Here is a 21,348-nt window from a genome sequence, read left to right on the forward strand (position 1 = left end):
TGGTGTTCCCTGCCTTAGATACTAATGTTAAATCAATGATATTCACCCTAATGGTTTCCATGACTTTCGCTGTCATAAACCAGTGATTGACTTGAAAGTTTGCAGCGATGGAATAAGGTGTTTATTTTACAATGTCTCAATAAACGGTAGTAAAATCCTAAGGTTTATCACAATATTAACATAAAACTACCCTGATCAAAATTAGGAACACCGATATACAACAGATCCAGTCCTATCATTTCAAACCAGGCTACAGACCACCTTACTCTGGATCATGGGGATTTACAGTACCTATGTTTCCAGCATGAACCCGGGGAGAAAATAATTTTACACTGTCACTAATGATATATACAGCCAGTATATGTCATGTAAGCGACAAAACCCTTTCCACATTCATAAGAAATCTCTGCCAAAAGCAGAGTCGATTGTACAGTTGGTACTTTATCATGAACAGATATTTGTTTCAGCAATATTACAGCTGTGCGATGTTGTTTGTAAACAAATCGGGTCTGAACCAGACAATCCAGTGGTTGTCATCATGAGAGAGCATGTGTTTATGAATCACTATGTAATAGTGGTGATACCAGGGCCATACATTTTCGAAGCTCTCTTAGCTCTAAGATAGTCGTAAGTTAATGTTAATGTATAACACTTACGACTGTCTTAGCGCTAAGAGAGCTTCGAAAATCTAGGCCCAGGTGTTCACCAAAAGGTGAGCGTATCCTGCCCAACCCGGTGGCACCCGTCATAAACATATGCAAAGGCTAGTCATTTGTTCACCTGAAATAATTCGGGAAGGCATGGTATAAGTCAAAATAGGGAATTGCATCGGACATCATTTTTGTCACCGATGCTTCAAATTTGGACATTTCCTCCAGATGTCTAACATAAAACGTCTTGAAAGCTTTACTGAGGCCTTGAGTGTTGTAACCTTGATCAAACACAGCAAGTGTGGCATGACGCTCCTGAAATCCTGAAACATGTAAAAAAATCAATTCTTGGCCTGTCAAACCAATGGTTGATAGCATGAGCTAACCCATGTCGATATAGGTAACGATAGGTAATCAGACACGTCATACCCTTCAACATTCATTTTCAGAGGCAACAACGAGGAACGGTTAAAACGTTTATAACAATAAACACAGAATTTACGCCAAGAAGATCTTACGAAAGGTGATGGGTAGCCAACAGGGGCGTGTCATGCTTAGAAACAGCGTTAGAAAGACATATAGGTATATAGACTCTACCCTAGTACTATATAAAAGGTATATAGTACTAGGGTAGGGTCTATATACCTATATGTCTTTCTAACGCTGTTTCTAAGCGTGACACGCCCCTGTGGGGTAGCCAAGCTGTCATTCCGTAAACATGGGATCGATTCTCCAAATGGATACAATGCCCATAACCGATGATATGGCTGATATCGGCACTAAACAATACCCGTTTACTTCAAAAGTACGTTTCAGCAATGGAATATTTAAAGATTTACTCTGAAGTTCTTTTTTTGCTAAAGAGAGATGTTACCTGAAATCTCACTTCTGGGTAAGTTTAATGAACGTTCAGTTTATATGCCAAATCATGTAAATACTCTTAACGAGTGCGGCGTAAAACTAAACTCACTCAAACTAAACTAACATACTCTTAATGATAATACTGAAATAATCGAAAATATATCCCATCGGTATTTGAAATTAAGCGTGAACACCAGGTGGTCTTCGGCGCCAGGATTTTGTCAGATTATAATCCTTGGTTTATGCCACAATACCGTGTTGGGTTCACGGAGGCAGTGAACGTCTTCGCACACAGAATGTGCCACTTCCTGATGCTTTAGTTGCGCATGTTTTGTTTGTTGGTCTGTTGTTTAACGCTGCATAATTCCAGCTATATGACGGCGGTCTGTAAATAATCGAGTCTGGACCAGACAATCCAGTGACTGACATCATGAGCAAAGTTCCACCATTTGGGATGGTATCCTCCCAAAACTTCCACATCCCAAAACTTCCACAGCTTTAACCACAAAATTTCTGGTTGATTGCACACGCTATAGCATACTGATTACCCCAGTCTGTAATGGTTTAACCCATTAATCAGCAGTGAATACATATATTATATATTTTATTAAGGCAGGGTTATTAACAAAAAATACATATCTTTCCTAGTTACATATTGTTCAGTGCACTTCCTGGGCTATCCTATTACCTAAAAAGGGGTGATGAGAAGTTGTTGTTTAAACAATGTGTGGTAGTATTGGGATGTGGAAGTTTGGGGATATAACCCATTAATTGTTATGGTAGTGACACAATAACGGTAGTGACATTTTTAATAGTAACCAGTTTTATATGTTTACTTTAATAGATGATTTAATGAAATTTTTCAGTCAGATATTTTAGAATGTTTAAAGAATATGTAATAGGCAAAAGACTACATGTTACGGCAGTGACACTGTGGCGGTATATATACTCAGCATATAATGTCACCACTATAGCTGTCCTAGCACAGCCGTGTTCTTCTACGCCAGACTCTTCAGAACAGTACAGAGTGACAGGGTTATGACTGTCAAATGTGAAATCTTGCAATTGGACACTATAGGACATAGGTTCTATATAAATGTTCTACATAGACTGTTATATGTAACTAGGAAAGATATGTATTTTTGTTAATAACCCTGCCTTAATAAAATATAAAATATATGTATTCACTGCTGGTTAATGGGTTAAACCATTACAGACTGGGGTAATCAGTATGCTATAGTGCCTGCAGTCAACCAACCAGAAATGTTGTTTTTATAAGCTGTGGAATTTTTGGGATGTGGAAGTTTTGGGAGGATACCCAATTAATGCCAATGTCCATATCATAACATTATCAATTTCCTGATTTCATTAAAATTTATTTTTGTGTTTATGCCTGGATTTGGTAGTGCAAGTATGTTTGTAGTAGAGCTTCAAGTAAGCTTAATACAATTCACATTCTCATTTTGAATTTTTTGCTACATATTACTTTATATTTAGAATTGAATTGAAAGGAATTATTTGGCTTGTTGGCCCCTTTTAAGCAATAAATATAAAAAAAATTCAAAACTCATTAGCCATGTTATTTTGTAATATATTTTGATATACATGTACATTAGATATACGTTAAGCTCGCAGAATTTATGTTTTGTATATTCAGAATACTATGAATCAACAACATTTCAAGGTAAAACAAGAAAACAAATTACTTAACATATTTTGCCTATATGAAATATGCACGAATTTATATTATATATATTTCAGATTTATTAACTAATTGCTCTCTTCTCTACTAAAAGCTCTACTCTAAGTCAGGCGATGTATCATTATCTGTTGTTTCAGTTCAGTGCACTTCCTGGGCTTTCCTATTACCTAAAAAGGGGTGATGAGGAGTTGTTGTTTAAACAATGTGTGGTAGTATTGGGATGTGGAAGTTTTGGGATATAACCATTTGGGATACAAGCGTCAAACAAGTCAGCAAGTCTGACCATCCGATTCCGTTAGTCGCCTCTTTCGAAAAGCACAAGTTGCCAAAAGGCCAATTCTGCCTCAGATCTCCACGGGAGGTACATATGTAGTACATAGATAGTAGATATGTCCATTCTAAGAAGAGTGCCATTTGAAAAATTAAAAAAAGATTAAATATTTTTGTTAACTTATGAAGATGGTCAAATATTCTTGTTATATCATCGTCTGACCCTAAAAAGTTGATGTATTCACAAGAAGCGCAGCCATGAACGACAATGTCATTTTTATTTAGATCACGGAGTAGTCTTTAACTATTTATATCATCTTACTCTTTCGACATACCATGTAGTTTCACTTTATAATCAGTTCTACATTTTCCGATAACAGAAAAAATTCATCTTAAGTTTAAAACAAATAAACACAAAGTGACGATTCCAATTCGTTTTCGCAACATTAGCTGGCAATATCACTACCCTCCCCTTTGGGAAACAGGGGTAAAATTGGTCCCAAGCATGCAAGGCATATATAGAGAATACTACACGAGGTCTCATTACATACGAATTATACGAAACGAGTGTCCTTCCTATGGTATCTGACCGAGCAAAAGCGAGGTCAGATAACATAGGAAGGTCACGAGTTTCCAATAATTCGTATGTAATGAGACCGAGTGTAGTATTCTCTATTTATTACCCACGTCTTACATGCATTAAATTGACAAAATAGCGTATTTTTGTTATGTTTTTGGTTTCAAACCGAAACCGGTTTCATAAAGAGGTTGCGGAAGAGTTGTGTACTGTAGTACAATATTTGCATGACGTCACACTCGTATTTATGTATTTATATTTTATGTATTTATATTTTAACTAAATTGCTTGGGTGTGATGGGTGGGCTGATGTTGAGTTTAATTGAGAAGAAATCCCCAACCCCCAACCCCAACCCCCAACCCCAACAACAACAAAAAAAACAACTTCGTTGTTGCGGGGGGATAATTACCAAATACAGCTAGATTTAATTGCATTTTTGGGGGGAGGAAGCATAGCACAAACACTTCCATTTGATTCAAAGGTGTCATTTTTCAATCACCACTTAAAACATATATAATTTCGAGCACATGTCAAGTGTATATGTTGAATACATCCCGGGTGATACGTTACGTAAGACGGCATGGCAAGGGAGGAGAACGGCACAGCCAAACGTTTCGTCAGCCAGCCAATGAAATGGCGTATATGATATGACCCCTGACCTTATCTCAAGCAGGAAGTCAAAAGCTGGACCCGGAAGAGAATTACGAACTTTGAGGGATATGAGCTGTCAAACCTTTATTGGTAGTTTTGAAGTTTTCGGAGAGCGTATATTGTAAAAGATGGCGCAGTTTCACGAGAGCATTCGCAATAGTTTATCAGGTGAGGAAAATCTCCATCTTTCACTCGATCTCACCAAGTAACCAGGGATACTCCACAACAGGGCCTTATAGAGTCTCCCTGAAGTAACTAACTCGCGAAAGAATGTCCTGTACTGAGACGAAAGTTGTAAACAATTTGTTGAAGGCTCAGAATGGGTACCGCAAAGTAAACAGATAATGCTGGCAATAAAATATATAAGAGCAGAGCGAGTATAATCTTTATGTTTTATTGAGAATATGTAATTATCAACATCTGATCATCACCGGTGAAAGTCACTGTGAGAAATCTCAGGAAACCTCTAGCTGATCAGTAATGATAATTGATAAGCATTTTCTCATTGCTGAACAATTCGTTATTGGTCTTCTGAGTCAATAATGTTTGTTCGACGACATCGAGTACCTGATATCATATTATTATATGCTGCATGATATTATATAATCTGTCACACTCTTGAAACACCTTAAACTTTAATGATAAAAATATTTTCAAAATCAAATGGTGTTTGTTGCATAAATATAGTGATCAGAGACTGTTCTTATATTTTTGATATAATAATAAATGTGGTTTAATTTCTTTCTTGATGCAGAATTTGACAAATTTCTGGAAGCTCTGAAAAATGAAAAGTTGTCGAAGAAGTTGCAAAGTAACAGGGACAAGGTGACAGAGTTGCTGAAGAAGTTGAGGGAGGACTACCCAGCTCTTGCCCCAACAACAACAAATGACAGAGATGGTAAGATTTCCCAGCACAAGGCTTCAGATGTTTGGGGGGTGGTGGGGTAGCCTAGTGGTTAAAACGTTGGCTCATCACGCCGAAGACCTGGGTTTGAATCCCCACATATGTACAATGTGTGAAGCCCATTTCTGGTGTCCCCCGCCGTGATGTTGCTGGAATATTTCTAAAAGCGGCGTAAAACCAAACTCAGTCAGCCAGTTCAGATGTTTGGAGCCATTTAGCATGTTGAGTGTCAACTTGCAGGTAATCATTCACATTGTATATTGATAATTTTCTTTAGGTACTTAAATTATTTTGCTGGGTATTTTTACACAAATGAAATCCTTTCTTAAACAATATTTTTCATTATGTTTTTTGTTATTAAGTGACTTAAATTTTATCTCTTTGTGTGCTGCCCCAAATGTTTTTTATGTATTTTTAACACAATCGTGCAAGGAAAAGACAATGGTGATGTAGTCATAATTTATCGATAATACTAGTAGTTGGAATTAAAAAGGTATTTCAAACTGTTTCATGTCATGAGGGTTGATGTTGTTATATTCAAAGCATTGGAAGCCAACACTACTTGACACAAAAAGCAGAAAATGGGTACCCGGTGGGATAAGTCATATGACTATATACTGACTTTCTAGTGCCTCACAGCCAGCTAGGGACAATGCTGTCAGTTATCATGGTTTTGTTGTATGCGCTTACAGCATGCCTGTATGTCGTGGAGCGGTATATAAATAGCTTTATTATTAATATTATTGATATAGTGTTTGTTAGGTACTGATGACCTGTGTGTGAGTAGTCCAGCTGACATTCATCATGTTGGTAAACTGACCCTCTTCCTGGTTGCAGAGTCTGACGGATCAGCAGGGAAAGTGAGCTTCCAGAGTGGGGGCGCGGCAGATGATGACGACTATGCATACACTGAGAGTAAGTATAAACCTGCACCATGTTGGTGTCAGAGGTCAGCTATTGTAGTCAGGTGTCATGTTACAGCTAATATAATATTACTGATATGATATTACTGAAATTAAAAATATGTATACTTCATATATTTGGATTCGCAGTAAATATTATAATTTACTTTTACATTTTTTTAATGATGAATGATATTGAATGTTATCATAAAATAAAAAGTGGAAATTTCAAAGGCCTGGAGAACACCAATAATATGTTCTAGTCTCAGCTCAGACGTTGCACTGACTTACAGCAATCTCGTTAAAATCAGATACTTTACGTCTCTGCATGTACAACCAGCCAAATCTATTTGTTGTTAATAATGAGCCAAAGCTTCATGCCAGCACATTCGAAATCCGTATCTTGTGTGATGACATTTACATCCAGTGGGTATTACCACTAATGGCATATATATGTATCTTCTTTTTTGTCAAAGAAATGAAGCCACTTTGTTGTGATAGAGGAGTACAAATTTTCATACATGAAATTATTAATTAGTGTCATTTGTTAAACTGACACACCGAAACTGTGTCAGTAGAATATAGTTTAATTTCTTGCCAGTACACGTTTTGGCAAACAAACAATTATTTGTTGTGTCATGTCATGATAATTAAAATCATAAAGATGAAATTGTCTGTTTTATGTCACATAGTAAACACGTACCTTGATAGGTCTTGAGGGCAAGAGTTAATTACAACAGGATTAACCTTTCCCTATGAAACTAAGGGTCCTGAAGTGTTGTGTACTGTACTGTAAGATATGATACTTACATTAAAACAGGAACTATCTACTTATTGTTGATTCTGAAGCAGGGTATATTTTTTCATCATCCCATTCGTGTTTAATGGATGTGCATAACCCATAGGTGGATCCAGAGTTGTGGTGCAGGGGTGTGCACTCCTCCCCCTTTTGTCCTGAAAGTTGTTTTCAATGACCGTTGAAACTCTCATGAAACGGGTTAAAATGAACTGTGCACCCCATGTCTGACCTGTGCACCCCCCTTCTGTGCACCAAGATCCTATGATTGTTATAGAATGCCTGAATATAATTCTCTGTTTATCGACGCATGCGCATTGACTCACAAGGTTGTGAACATGAAGGACCTGCTTATTCTTATTCATTTCAAAGCCACCATGCCCAGATACATGACAATGTAATGAAAATACTATTCAATATGTAAGAAGTGGTGTTAAAACAACTCACGTATTAGTAGTGTCACGATACAGCGATACAGTATTGCATCCTGATACATTTGATTCATGGATTTATGACCCCTGGGACGTGATACAGTGAATATACATGAATAATAACAATGACCATTACGTATTTGTTTCTTCTCTACAATATCCCATCTTCGATTCCTGAAGATTATTAAAGGCACAATGTCACACTTTTTCAAAATTATTTTGGCCCATATTATATATATTGGGGCATATCGTTCACTTTAGCTTCTTATTGATACAATAAAAGACTTATTATCCCTTACGACTTGCCTGAAATTGATAATTGAATAGCAATAGCTTCTAAACAGATAACACTTGCCACATATGGAATGTAAACAATTGCTCCGTACATCGAATCCTGTCGCACGCGGTGTTGTCTGTGTTTGCCGAACTGGCCTTAATCACATGTTTCCTTATAGGATATTCGTAAAGAGCTTTCCAAGTGACGTAACTCTATGGTGATCGCTTGAAATAAAGCTCAGTCGGTAGAGGGTGCGAGAGTCGATTTAATACAACATTTCATTAATTCATTTGAACTTTTTTAATTTCATATTGTAATCTTGATACATATTTTATTAGGAATAAATTATATGGTAGCTGTGCTGGGGGCTGATAGTTAGTATTAATGAGAGAAATGCAATATTGATTTTTAGAGAAGTGTGGCGTGATAGTGTGCCTTTAACACTTGGTTCTGGGTTGAGATTCTCCAACTAAAAGAAGGAATGCCAAGTTATTAAACAAAAGAACTGTATCAGTACAGAATTGTATCGCACCCTGAGTAACAGGATATGTATATCACTGTATCACTGTCCCACTGTATCGTTACATGTCTATTACTTACTGTATGTAAATTAGCAATGGTTTAAAGATCTGTTACATTAGTTTTTCATATAAACTATGGATGATGTTTAATGGTTGGAAATGTCATATGTGCATGTTTCTATAATTTGAAGTGTGTCTTGCATGTTTTGATTCTGTTTTTTTCTTCTTTTTTTTCAAGCATCAGGTTTGGAAGTGTTTTGTTATTTGAAAACAATCATGTAGTTAGTGTGTGTGAACTGCTCATGCTAATATGTGATGTTATGTGACTGTGCATACGGTTGAAGTTAGTGAATATTTTAACAGGCAGCAAGTAAGGATTCATAAGACTTGTGCTTGGGTAACAGTCAGTCAGATTCTGCCAGTCATGAGAGTTACCTCCCTTCCTCAGTTCCCAGTTCCGATAACAGGTGATTCCAGAGCTGAAATATACTGAGGGAATAAAATAAAGGATCACATGAAAGCACAAGTGTTGCTTTCTTTTTGTCCAAGGTTTCTTCACAAACTTTGTATCGCACAGCTTTTGAAGAAACCTGGAAAAACATCAGGAACACTTGTGCTTTCATGTAATCCCTTATTTTTTCCCTCAGTATATAAGGCTTCACTCAATCAGAAACCTATTGATTGTAGTATCAGTAACTAACCACACAATCACTGAATAATTAAGATATGTTTTAAAACATGTATGATCAAGTTCATAGTCACACAAGGCAGTAGAATTGTGTGTGTGTTTCCTTGTTATAACGCCGCACTCAGCAATATTCCAGCTTATGAAGGCGACCTGTAAATAGTCGAGTCTGCAATCCAGTGACTGACATCTTGAGCATCGATATACACAACTGGAATACAATGATATCCAAGAATCAGCATGCCTGACCACCCAATCCCGTTGGTCGCCTCTTACTACAAGCATTGTTTGCTGAAGACCAATTCTAGTGGAATTTTCACGGGTTTACAGTTGTTCAAATATTTGGCAGCAGCAGTGAATTAAAGTCCCTGTAACAAATGTCAGCGCACACATGAATGTCCAGAATAATGTCACTGATATATGTCTTGAATGTTGCATGTTATTCTTTCTTAAATATGGAATGCCCTGTTAACGCTGGCAACTAGTCAGTGTTTTCAGACAGGAATTCTGTTCAAACTGGGCAAGTAGATCAGATCTAAATCATGTCACAAAAGGCCTCGAATAGCCTTCATCTCACTCTTTCATAGGTACAGCTAGCCCTTCTAGAAACTGTCACCTATTTAAACATTTAGAAGTTAAATGTCCTTGAAGTGAGATGGGAAGGTAACTCTTATTACTATTGCTGTCACAGACAACTATCCTAAGCTCAAGATTTTATGACGGCTTTATTCATTACCTATGTACTGTTCACATAACATCAAAGTAACCATGGTAACATTGCTTACTGTACTAAGTGTGTTGTTAGGCTAATAGTAACTTAACTTATGTACTAACTATAGTGTCACACTAACATGGGTAGAGAATAGGTAATACATCATCAAACGTGATCCATCTGGTTATATTAACATTATTTTATGATTCCTGAGCATCTCAATCAAACTCAGATGATTCCAGATAATGGACATTAGGATAAGGCAGTAAAGGTTTAGACGGAAAGCTAAAGCTTTTTTTCAGCTGACAGAAAACAGTCTAAAAAGGAGTAACACAATAGTTTCAGCTACAACTGTTTGGTGAGAGGTTGGGATTATTTTTGGATAGTTTGGCTGAATGAATAAGTCTATGCATAGTCTAATATAAATTGCATAACAAGTGTGATGCCAAGTTTATGCATAAATGATGAAAACTACCAACCAGTGTCTATGATTCTTATGCCAATACTCACTGTTCATTTTTTAAGCCTTTATAAACATTACAATCTCAAACATTGTACATCTACAATATAATATAGGATGCTATTTAACCTGTTTAACTGGAAGATGCCAGTAAGTTATTGTATGTTGTGGGGTACTGCAGGGTCCTGTCTTGGCCCCAGTACTATTTGTGTTGTACCCCAACTTTCTTGTTAATCATATACTGAAGAATTGTACTGTACATCAAATGTATGCAGATGATACCCACAGTGGTCAGTCTTATCCAACATGACAACATGCGGTTAAATAGTATTCTACCATGACTTAAGTAAATATTGGATTGTGATTGGTTAATTAAAGTCATTCAAAGTGGTTATATACCTCTGATTTTCCAACACAGTATGTATCTTTTTAAAATCTTAATGATGCGGTTATGGTAGAATGGAGATAATAAATCTCGTAATTAGGGCATACTATGAACAGATAAGGTAAGGTCTTGAAAGGTGGCAAATTAGTTATACTCTAGAGAACTGGAACAAAACTGAGGTTGGTAAAAAGTAAACCTATCCATTAAATGGACAAGAGAACATCAAACACACTTCCTCAGTTAATAACCTAAGTATTTGCTAAGCAAGGAATGCAAGTATTTGGTGGCCTTATATTCAAAATTATTCTCTAAATTCAGCCAGAGGGTCTACCTAGGCTCTGAGTGTGTGTCAAGTAATAAATTGATGTTATGTTAGAGCTCAGGATGCAGGAACTGTTATGGTTAGTGATGGATAATGTAATGTGAGATAAAAGTATGACATATTGAATAACATTAGTTTATGTAAAAGTATGCCTGTGATTAAAATCCCTTTTGCATCTTCCTGTAAGTCTAGACTTCCTGAAGGCTTTCAGTTGCCAAGTGTAACTGCACCAGTTCTCTCTACAAAGTCAGATTGTAAAATATGTGTCCAGTAAGGTGGACCATAGAGACATTTGGACACTCACATGGCCACTGGTTATTTAATGCAGTCATGCAGCCCTATGACAGGCCAGACAAGTCTGGTTATAGGTTTAAGTATAAAATTTGCCTGATTATGTTTCCTGTTTTTCTGCTCCTTACCAATGTTGATGGGATTCATAAAGTCATAAAGGTTGAAGACCTACATCATTCTACTCTCTCCTCCAACATCACCGTTGAATAACATAAAAGTTGAAACTTTTACTTGCAACTGTTCAGTGGACAATTGTGATTCATCAATAATTTTGAGAAGATGTTAAACCCTTATGCTCTTTGCTGTTCTGTTTGCTGTAAAATGTGACAAATGTATTTGTAATATTAAACATATTTTTGTACTTACCAGTGAGAGGATTTAGGACAGACAATTGTTAAATCTCATTTTAAGGATGGGACTTGGGGACAGTTAGTCATGTAGCAGTTAAAGAATTTACTGTTCATAGCAAGCACCTGTTAAATGAATATTTGGACCAAGAGGGAAATTAATTTTGTCTCTGATAATTTAACTAAGGTTCTTACTCACATCATGTTTCTGAGGCGAAGGACTTAACTGATCATAAATGTGCACTGTCTAATCTTGAAAAGTAGACTGGAATTTTGAAGTTATGTTTTTGTAGGATTAACTAGCTCATGGATCATACGTCCATTACTATTTTCGTAACAAAATCGACATGTTAATTGTAGGATTTGTACCCTCATGTGTTGTTACCTGACCATAAAAGTATGTAAAACATCTTTGAAAATCCAACCACCATCAGTCCAGGTTCTGTTTGAGAAAAAGAAAGTAACTGTATCTATTTCATCTGACTATTGCAATAGTGGAGGTCTTAATATATCAGCCATGATGTTTTTCATATCAAACTGGCATAATCAAACAAACTGTCTCACCCAATTTTGTAGTCTCAAGGTACTGACCTTTCTTACTTGTGAAAGATCACCTGGACAGATTGTCTATCTTGAGAGCTGAAGGGCAGTCAGGTTTGCTCCCCTGAATCCCAGGTTTGCTCCTAGGGCTGAATCCCATTCATCTAAAGGTGAACACTCCCTCATACAATTTATGTTTGAAACATTATAGGAAAAATTAATGCTTCTTAGAAAATAGGATTGACATGAAATGATTAAATTATCATGGGCTACATTTTGCTGCTCAAGTTCAAGCTCTGAAATATGGATAAGAATTGTTTAAATTGTACAAAATATTAAATATAATAAAAATGACTAAGTGATGTATAAATTCATATTTGACATAAATAGCCTAAATGAGAAAAGGTTATGTAGAAAATAATCCATTGTCCATTGAGGTTCTGGACAGTATAACTGAACCATGAACCATTTATCATAATTGGAAATGCATAAAATTATGATATGTCTGTGGCCTAACAGTGTGTAAATCAAACCCACTTTCATACTCACTAGTAATGGACTCTCCTTCAAGTAAGTCTGTCACCATCTGAACTACACTGTTTGACTTAAAGCTGGCACAAGCGACCGTAGGCTGGGGTCAAACCTGTTGCTTCCTCCCACATATTTGACAAGTAATTAGCCAGGTTTTACACATATAATCCTCTTATTGTATAGGAAGCAAGGACCCCCTAGTGGTCCTTTCCTCCTGTTATGGACAGTAATTAGTTTAGGCTTTGCACATCAAGCTGACGGCTTGGATGAGGTGCTTGTTTTTGTATGGGTAATGAAACGTCTAGCTATGATGAAGTTAATCAGCGATGTATACCAATCCATCCATTCCAGCAACTATTTACAGAAACGGACAAAAACTTGGGATTTGCCTGGTCTTGAAGGTAGAATTTGTGATTTAGTTGTTTGGGGAAAAGAATAGTGTTTATAATTCTTTATATACTCCATGTTAATTTCTCATATCATAATCAGGAAAATAGTTTCAATCAGTTGAGTCTTTAATTAACAGTTTAATGATCCTTTAATTTCTCATCTAGTTTTAAAAGTTTTAGTTCAATACTAAAGTTTCCATCAGTTGGGTCTTTAAGTAAGTTTAATTACTACTTATGTTTACATCTTGTCTTTACAAAATCTTGAGCAATTCCTTGTTTTTTAACCATAATTTGGCTCACAGTAAGTAAAAGTTAGACAATTAACATATAATCTTTTTCAGATGTGGTTACCATGGTTACACTTGCTTTTAATAATAATCATGCATGAAATGCTTTTTTCCTAAACTGAAGCTTATTTTGTTGTGATGTGTTACTAAGCTGCTCTCAGTGGTAGAAACTGTATATCACAACAATCACGAGTCCTTACATATATGATGGTATGAAATATGTATATGTATTGATATATGGAAAATATTTAGTTTTTAGATAGTCCTCATAATGGACTGGAAAAATACTGAACAAAAAAAGTTAGGGATCTTGAATATATTGTAGGATGATTTATTGTAGCGAAGGCAGAGTTTCTTTAACTGTGTACAGTTCATAAAAATATTTCATGATCATTAAGTTATTTTGTTCAGTATGTTTAGAACTCTGGTTCATCATGACCATCAGTGTTACACAACTAGTGTCAATTTCTACTACTGAACAGGTCATTGCCTGACTATAGTAGGTATTGGTACGACCTTTAGGTACTATTTTACCTAAGTATCCATTTTGGTACAAGGCATACAGATTACCCACTGTGTACCTTGTGCCACCATACAAGTCTCGCTTCACAAGGAAAGTGAAGGCTTATCTGTGTTGACATAAGTTTTCAAAAATAAACAGGAATGACAACATTGTTTGTTATGTGTGCCTGTGAAGACAATCCTTCCTTTGTTGAATGCTGAAAAATATGTTGCTGTTTCTACAAATTAGTATGGAGGTACATGGTAGTAGATGCTGAAAAATTCTGGCACATTTCGCTGCGTGCGTATTCCTTGACAGACCTTAAATGGCATTGTTATTGTACCTGGGTATTAAAATGTCATAGCTGTTACAACAATGACCAGTTCAAGGTTTCTAATGCTGTACATAACCCATTACTGACCAAATATGTTGCATCTTGTAACATGCTTCTTAGACTAAAACGATATGGCTGAAATATTGCCTCAGACTAGACTAAATAGCTTGGGAAGAACTACCTGGTCACCATGGTAACCGATGCCTTATTGTATACATGAGACATATGGATATAAATAATTAATATTTCTGTACATGGCACAGACCATCTGTCCTGGAGAGCTAAAGACTAAATGAGTCATATGTATGCTTAATAAGTCGTATACAAGAGTCTCAGTTTTCAACAACACTAGGGCTGAAACAAATTGGCTTGTAGGCCTTGTGTACATGTCCGCAGAAAATTATGTTTCATAATTTATATTTTACAATTTTACATGTTACTTTGTGTTAATGTATACAGTTAATACAGTTCTGTATCAGTACATGATCTGTAGATATGTTACTCATTAGGATAAAGAATATTAAAATGCTACTTTTTGTGAATTGTTACACCCTCCCAACAATGTTGTCAGCAGACTGGCAGTGATCATTACATCTCTTTATTAATCCATTGCGTAATATCATTTTCTACATCTTTATTTGATCGGATACATATTATGATAAAATATCATAAAAACCTCCATATTAATCTCTTCCTGAATGACATGTTTCCAAATATGTATAATATATTCCATGGAAATATGGTCAACATATTGTTAGTGAGTGAAAGGTTTTTGTTGCATCACAATTATTTGAGGGTCAGCATAGAACAAGAACCTGTTGGGTTCAATGTCAGGCATTATATAAATGATGGTGATAGTAGTGATTAAATTTGCATTTGTAAGTTATCATTGTAAAAATCATGTTGTTTTTATACTAAATGAACCCATATTATTTGTGTTAAAGGTGTTAGTACATTGGGATGAGAATTTTTTATGGATCTTCAGAATTTCACACATTTCTTTACGTCAAGGGTACCCTCTATTAAATCATGTCATTACAATATACACATATCATGTAGTTCCCTAGCCTGAAAAAACTCTCCATGAGTACAACTTTCTCTGAACATAGAATGTTTTAAGATCATGAATGAGCATGTTTTCATTAATCATGTGATTTAAAATAGTTTTGATCTTACTTTGTATAATGAATTAAATATATAAACATTTTTAAACAGATGTGCCTGAAGTTGCTGTGAAAGATTTAACAAATCCTGTCAAAATGGGTTTCTTGGAAAAGAAGAGGAAAAAAAGTGAGTACGCTTGAATCACATGCTTTTCTGTTTACGGTCAGCAGTATCATAGCTCTGTGACGCTGGGGCTAGATTTTAGAAGCTCTCTTAGCGCTAAGATAATCGTAAGTTAATGTTAATGTATGGCACTTACGATTATCTTAGCACTGAAAAAGCTTTGAGAATCTAGGCCTGGTCTGTAAATAATAGATCTGTATCAAGCAATCCAGTGATTAACGTCATGAGCATCAATCTAGGTAATTTTTATGTGATGACATGTTGTCAGTCAAGTCATTTAGCCTGACCACCTGATCTATTTAGTCAAGCACAGGTTGCAGGGTACCTATATTCTGATGGAGAATCACAATGGCTTTCTTGAAACACATTCCTTACAAACAGGGGCGGTGAGGTAGCCTAGCGATTAAAGTGTTTATCATCCTGTTGAGGTCATGGGTTTTATTCCCACATTGGTATAATGTGTGAGGCCTTGATATGTAAACAGAGTCTCCATTCCCCTGACCTGCTGGTCAGAGTCTAGGAGTCAAGTGGTGTTTGGACAGATCATGCCAACACATTTCTCAGCGAAGAGTGCCTGTGGGGTAGCCCAGTTGTTGAAGTGTTCGCTCATCATGCCGAAGGTCCGGGTTCAAATCCCCACATGGGTACAATGTTTGAAGCCCATTTCTGGTGTTTCCCGCCATGATATTGCTGGAATATTGCTAAAAGCGGCGTAAAAGCCAGGCAACTCACTCACTCAATCAGTGATGAGCTGCAAACTTAAGCAGTTCTAGGATCTAATAATTGTAGGTAGGACCCCAAAATTTTCCCCCCATTGTAAGCATTACTTTGTGGCATTATCCCTGTGCTTGTGACATTCACCAAAGTGGTAAATAAGACCTGCACCACTTCTGGCAGGGTATGAAACTCCTAAAAATTTCAGCCAGACCACAGGGCTGGTTAGATGTAAAACTTGCCAGCCCTGACCAAAACTTACCTGCCCAAAAAGGAATACTAATTTACTTAGTATGATTAAATTAAAACTTGCAAAATATGAAAAAAATAATACCAATGCAAGAAAAGAATTAACTGTTTATTTCAGATTTGTTTAATGCTTGAATTCATGTTATCAGTTCATCATGTTTTACTATCCTGAAATATGATGAATATCTTCATATATACACAGAGGTAAAGATAAACCGCGTATCTGCGTAAATTACGCAAATATTTATGTGAAAACTCAATTCCTATTAAGACCGCCTGCGTGGTTAGAGCGTCCGCCCGGAGTGCGGAAGGTCGCGGGTTCGATCCCCGACCGCGTCATACCAAAAGACGTTAAAATATGGTACTTGTTGGTCCCTGCCTGGCACTCGGCATTAAGGGGTACAACAAGGACTGGTCGGCTCGGAGTCAGTATAATGTGTCTGAGTGGGGTATTCATGCTTCACTGCTGCATGGTATCTCAGTGGGCTAGCACTATAAAACCAGCTTAAGTCAGGGCTAGTACAAGCAGCCGCACATACACATACACACGCATGCACGTCGTCATATGAGCGAAATATTCTCAAGCACGACGTTAAACCCAATTTCACCTCACCTCAATTCCTATTAAGTCTATTGTGTACAAGTACGCTTGAATTTTTGTATATACTCAATAAATGTGATCTAACATGCGTACACACAAAAATGTCAAATCTTAGCTTGCGTACCTGTGGATAGATAAAATAACGGAGGTATATTGAGAGGTTCTGTTGCAGGACATGAACTTGACAACTTGCAGTCTTTCTTATCATTTCACATATTATATATCAAATATAAATAACAAACACTAACATTTAAACTTTATTATATATTTAAAATTAATGGAAAATTTCACAATACCCAATTGAGTGTGAGTGAGGTGGGTACAATTTATTTGGTTACTCAAAGGAAACTTAGGATACCCAATCGAGATGAAAACATGCGAGTACATAACTCAGTGACCCAAACGTTATCTGTAGCTCTGTATACATGTCTAAATTTTAACCCGACCGTCGGGCAGGTGAATTTGAGAATCTGGCAGTCCATGTTAAAAATAAATAATCCCGGGCGGTCGGGCAGGCAGGTATTTCAAATGCTGCTTCTGGCTTTCCTCCTACATATGCAAGGATATGACTGCCCATTAACTCACTCACTCACTCATTCATTGTTCCAGCCACACTTCTACAAAGTGCCTATCAGAAGAGATTCTGTGTCATCCAGAACAAGACCTTCTACTACTATGAGAAGAGCAAGGATGCAAAACAGTCTGGAGCCTTTTTTCTCGAAGGTAATCTTATGAATGCTTCTGACAGAGCATTTAAATCTCATTCCATGCATATAAATATCTAGCATATACAACCAATTGAGTACCCAGAACCTCTATCATACATTAGCTGTTTAATTACCCTGTGCAGTGTGTCAAGACTGCTTAAAGACATGTTATTCAAATTTGACCGTTAGAGACTATATATGACTTTATGAATAACAACTTTTTGTTTATTGCATTAAGATCTATGTTTCAGTGTAGATTCTTACACCGAAGTTGTTATCCATAAAGTTGTATACTTCATTATTAACTCACCACACATTGACTATATATATGATGTACCTCCAGGTTTATTTTCTGACATGTGATTGGATGACATTAAAGGTCAAGGTCATCCAGAAGGAAAGGGGCATAAAATGTGTTGTTCAATTACACAGTAACTTTGAACTTGGATTAGGAATTCACGGTTTCCGCTTGATTGATAGTCTATGGTATGAATTTCTATAACATACAGAGGGAGCTAAAGGTGAATGGTTTTGTCATTACCTTTTGGAATTCTTTATTGCAATATGATATTTATGCAGAACTGTAACCTAAAGTGTTGGATAACCTTGATTCGTGGATCGCGGTAATTATCATGCTATCTCGTAATATAAGTCTTGTGTGATATCACGAAGCGGTACTTTTAATGTACACACAGTGTCACGCCTCACTGTTCAATGTTCCGAATCTCTGCATTACACGTAAATACACTAAATCTAATTGTCCAGCACTTAAGATAAATAGCCCAAGATCGCTACTGATACCAAATTTTATTTTTACAAAATGTCAAGTATAGAAGATACTGTTAGCACCAACGTTCTCACATCTCGTTGTCTGCTTTCCTAGATGTCTATACTTTTTGCAATGGGTTGTCGTACATAATGATCAGATGATAAAAAGTAACCGACTACGTAATCCATGAAACAAGCTGACGTCACATTTTGCATGCACCCGAATGGGTGATTGCAAATGGCTTCGGTAGACAAATGTTTCATTCACGAGTGGAATATTAGGCATTTTCAATTTGCTGAATCAATGAATAAAATTCTCAGTGAGTATACAAAATGGAATCGTGCATTTAAAATATGATTTTCATCGCACTTCACTTATATCTACGAATCAAGGTTACGTGAGTATATGAAAACAGCATGTAGAAAAGGTGATTTTTAAGGGCGGGGTCACCCATTTTGTTCTGGGGAGGTAGGGGAATCATCCGTTTTGTACACATGTACTTGGGGGGTCAGCAATTCAGTGTACATAAAAATTATGGGAAGGGGAGGGGGTGTCATTGATTTTGTACATGATATGCAAGTAGGGGTCACTTACTTTGTACGTTTTTTTTTTTTTTTTGGGGGGGTCATTCACATTGCACATGCTTTTGCATTGAAATCATCGTCATCCCCCTTGCCATAAATTATGAACGGTCCCTAAAACAAGGACTGGTCTTCTCTGAGCCAGTATACTGTGTTTGAGTAAGGTGTGTTAAACTATGCATTGGTATTGCAATGGGCTATCACAATTAACCCACGTATCATTTATAAGTACTAGCAAAGAGACACACATGTGCACATGCACACATACATTGCTATGTGAGAGCAAGAATCTGACGTTAAACCCTCTGTTATCTTACCTCAACCTTATGGCCAAACCTGTTTACATGGTACATATGGTACAAGAGTTGGTGTGGATTATTATACTGCATTCCTTACTTGCAGGCTATGAGTTCCGTGAAGCACCACAACACGTCAAGGAGGCTGCCAAGAAGGAGTTGAGCTTTGAGATGGTGGCGCCAGGAAAACGGTCATACCAGGTCAGATGTAGTGATTACCTGAGTGTGTCTAGTATCAAATACACAGCATCCAAGATGAGTGGACAGTATGTAGGCTTGTGAAATGTTTCACAGGATTTCATAGAATTATCAGTAAAATGTTTCACAGGATTTCATAGTATTATCTTAAAATGATTCATGTGATTTTATACCATTATGTTTCAAATGATTCTAAAAGATAAGATTGACATGCTTCTCTTGATTTCATAGAATAATGTTTTTCCGCTATTTTCAACAGATAAATTTTTGTCTAAAAAAATATACATCATCCCCTTCTTCAGATGAATTTAAAATTGTCACATTTACACCTCTTGCATTCATATTCTGTTTCGATTTTTCCAGTTTCTCGCAGAGTCGAAGGAGGAGTTTCAGGTGTGGCGTTCGATCATCGAGAGTGGTGGAGAACCAACAGGTGACATACCGATAGAGGGCGAGTTTGGTAAGCTGCTAATAACGCTTGCTTCATTAACATGTAGCCTTCTTGGGACACATGTAGTATTACAAGAATATGTTTTAGTATGATTGATGGATAAGATTTATGAAATAATGCTTGATACAATTTACAGTAAATGTATCTATTATTTTTATCAATTATCATTAATAATTTTTGGGAATAATGATGAATTATGATCTGATAAGAAAATGTGTGATACTTTTTGTAAAAGAACTGAAAATACTAATTCAATGTTCTGTGTTATGATACTTTAACGAAATGTCTGTTATTATATAAAATAATTGAAAATATTTTCAGTTTGAAGATATTGATTATATCAGATTTATTATGTTAAATGATTATGATTAAAGATTGAGTAATTATGACTTAAGAGACACTTCTTTTTAATTGTCTTGTATTGTAATTCACACATTATGTTGTAAAAACAGTAAATGTACATACTTGTGATAATATGATCTATCATTAAGTATTAATATGTATAACTTTTTGTAGGTCAAGAAATGACATTAGGAAAACATTCCTTAAACTAAATAGTCTTCATTACAGCACAACCTGTGTAGTGTTCTAGATTTTGCACCGAATAGATTTTTGACAAGTAGTCAAACAATGTGTAGCAAAGTCAACAGAAATAATCTAGAGTAGCATCTATCATTCTTGTCTGTGTCCATGTAGCAATATCTAACATACAGACCACAATACCTTGTTTTCCCGTTCATCACATCCCCACATATGACTGCTGTTGCTGTGTCCCCAAATCCATTTATTTGATGTGGTTTTCCTGTACGTCACTACAGGGGCTACGAATCGTCCCATAGGGAAAGTCTGCCATTGTAGGTTGTATGATTTACAGAACATTTCTACATATGACTTGCTACAAATCGTAAAGTATTTTAAAAATCATTTTAACAATCTCTTTCTTAATTAGGTTAAACACCTCCAAATATGTATATGTAATTTTATGTAAAGATGACTTTCAATAATGATTCCAGATAAGAAATGAAAGACACAATGGGTTTGGGAAAATCGCCATTTTTATGTTTTTACGTACAATATTGAACACACTTTATGGATAGCATGTACTGTTATTTCGTGAGTGCGACACTTCAATACAGATTCTTGTACTGTTGATAACGGTAAAAGAAG

The 21,348-nt window shown here is 36.2% G+C and overlaps 1 protein-coding gene across 4 annotated transcripts in view; it reads left to right on the forward strand.

The window, feature by feature from the left end:
• The first annotated feature begins 4,728 nt into the window (after positions 1-4,728).
• Positions 4,729-21,348, forward strand: part of LOC124291555 (src kinase-associated phosphoprotein 2-B-like) — a 30,178-nt gene continuing 13,558 nt past the window's right edge. For 2 of the 4 annotated variants that reach the window (XR_006902241.1, XR_006902242.1), the window contains exons 1-8: positions 4,730-4,880; positions 5,467-5,610; positions 6,454-6,531; positions 8,782-8,787; positions 15,544-15,618; positions 17,789-17,902; positions 19,639-19,733; positions 20,094-20,163. Coding sequence is in view for 2 of the 4 variants with exons in the window: in XM_046728573.1 (XP_046584529.1) it covers positions 4,841-4,880; positions 5,467-5,610; positions 6,454-6,531; positions 8,782-8,787; positions 15,544-15,618; positions 17,789-17,902; positions 19,639-19,733; positions 20,094-20,190 (649 nt within the window). In the remaining 2 variants the exon portion in view is untranslated. Of the gene's footprint in view, positions 4,881-5,466; positions 5,611-6,453; positions 6,532-8,781; positions 8,788-15,543; positions 15,619-17,788; positions 17,903-19,638; positions 19,734-20,093; positions 20,191-21,348 lie in introns of all 4 variants that reach the window. The other 2 variants (XM_046728573.1, XM_046728582.1) reach the window with 2 other exon arrangements.

The sequence above is a fragment of the Haliotis rubra genome, unplaced genomic scaffold (assembly GCF_003918875.1).
Source record: "Haliotis rubra isolate DU_JTF1 unplaced genomic scaffold, ASM391887v1 Scf113, whole genome shotgun sequence".
NCBI lineage: Eukaryota > Metazoa > Mollusca > Gastropoda > Lepetellida > Haliotidae > Haliotis > Haliotis rubra.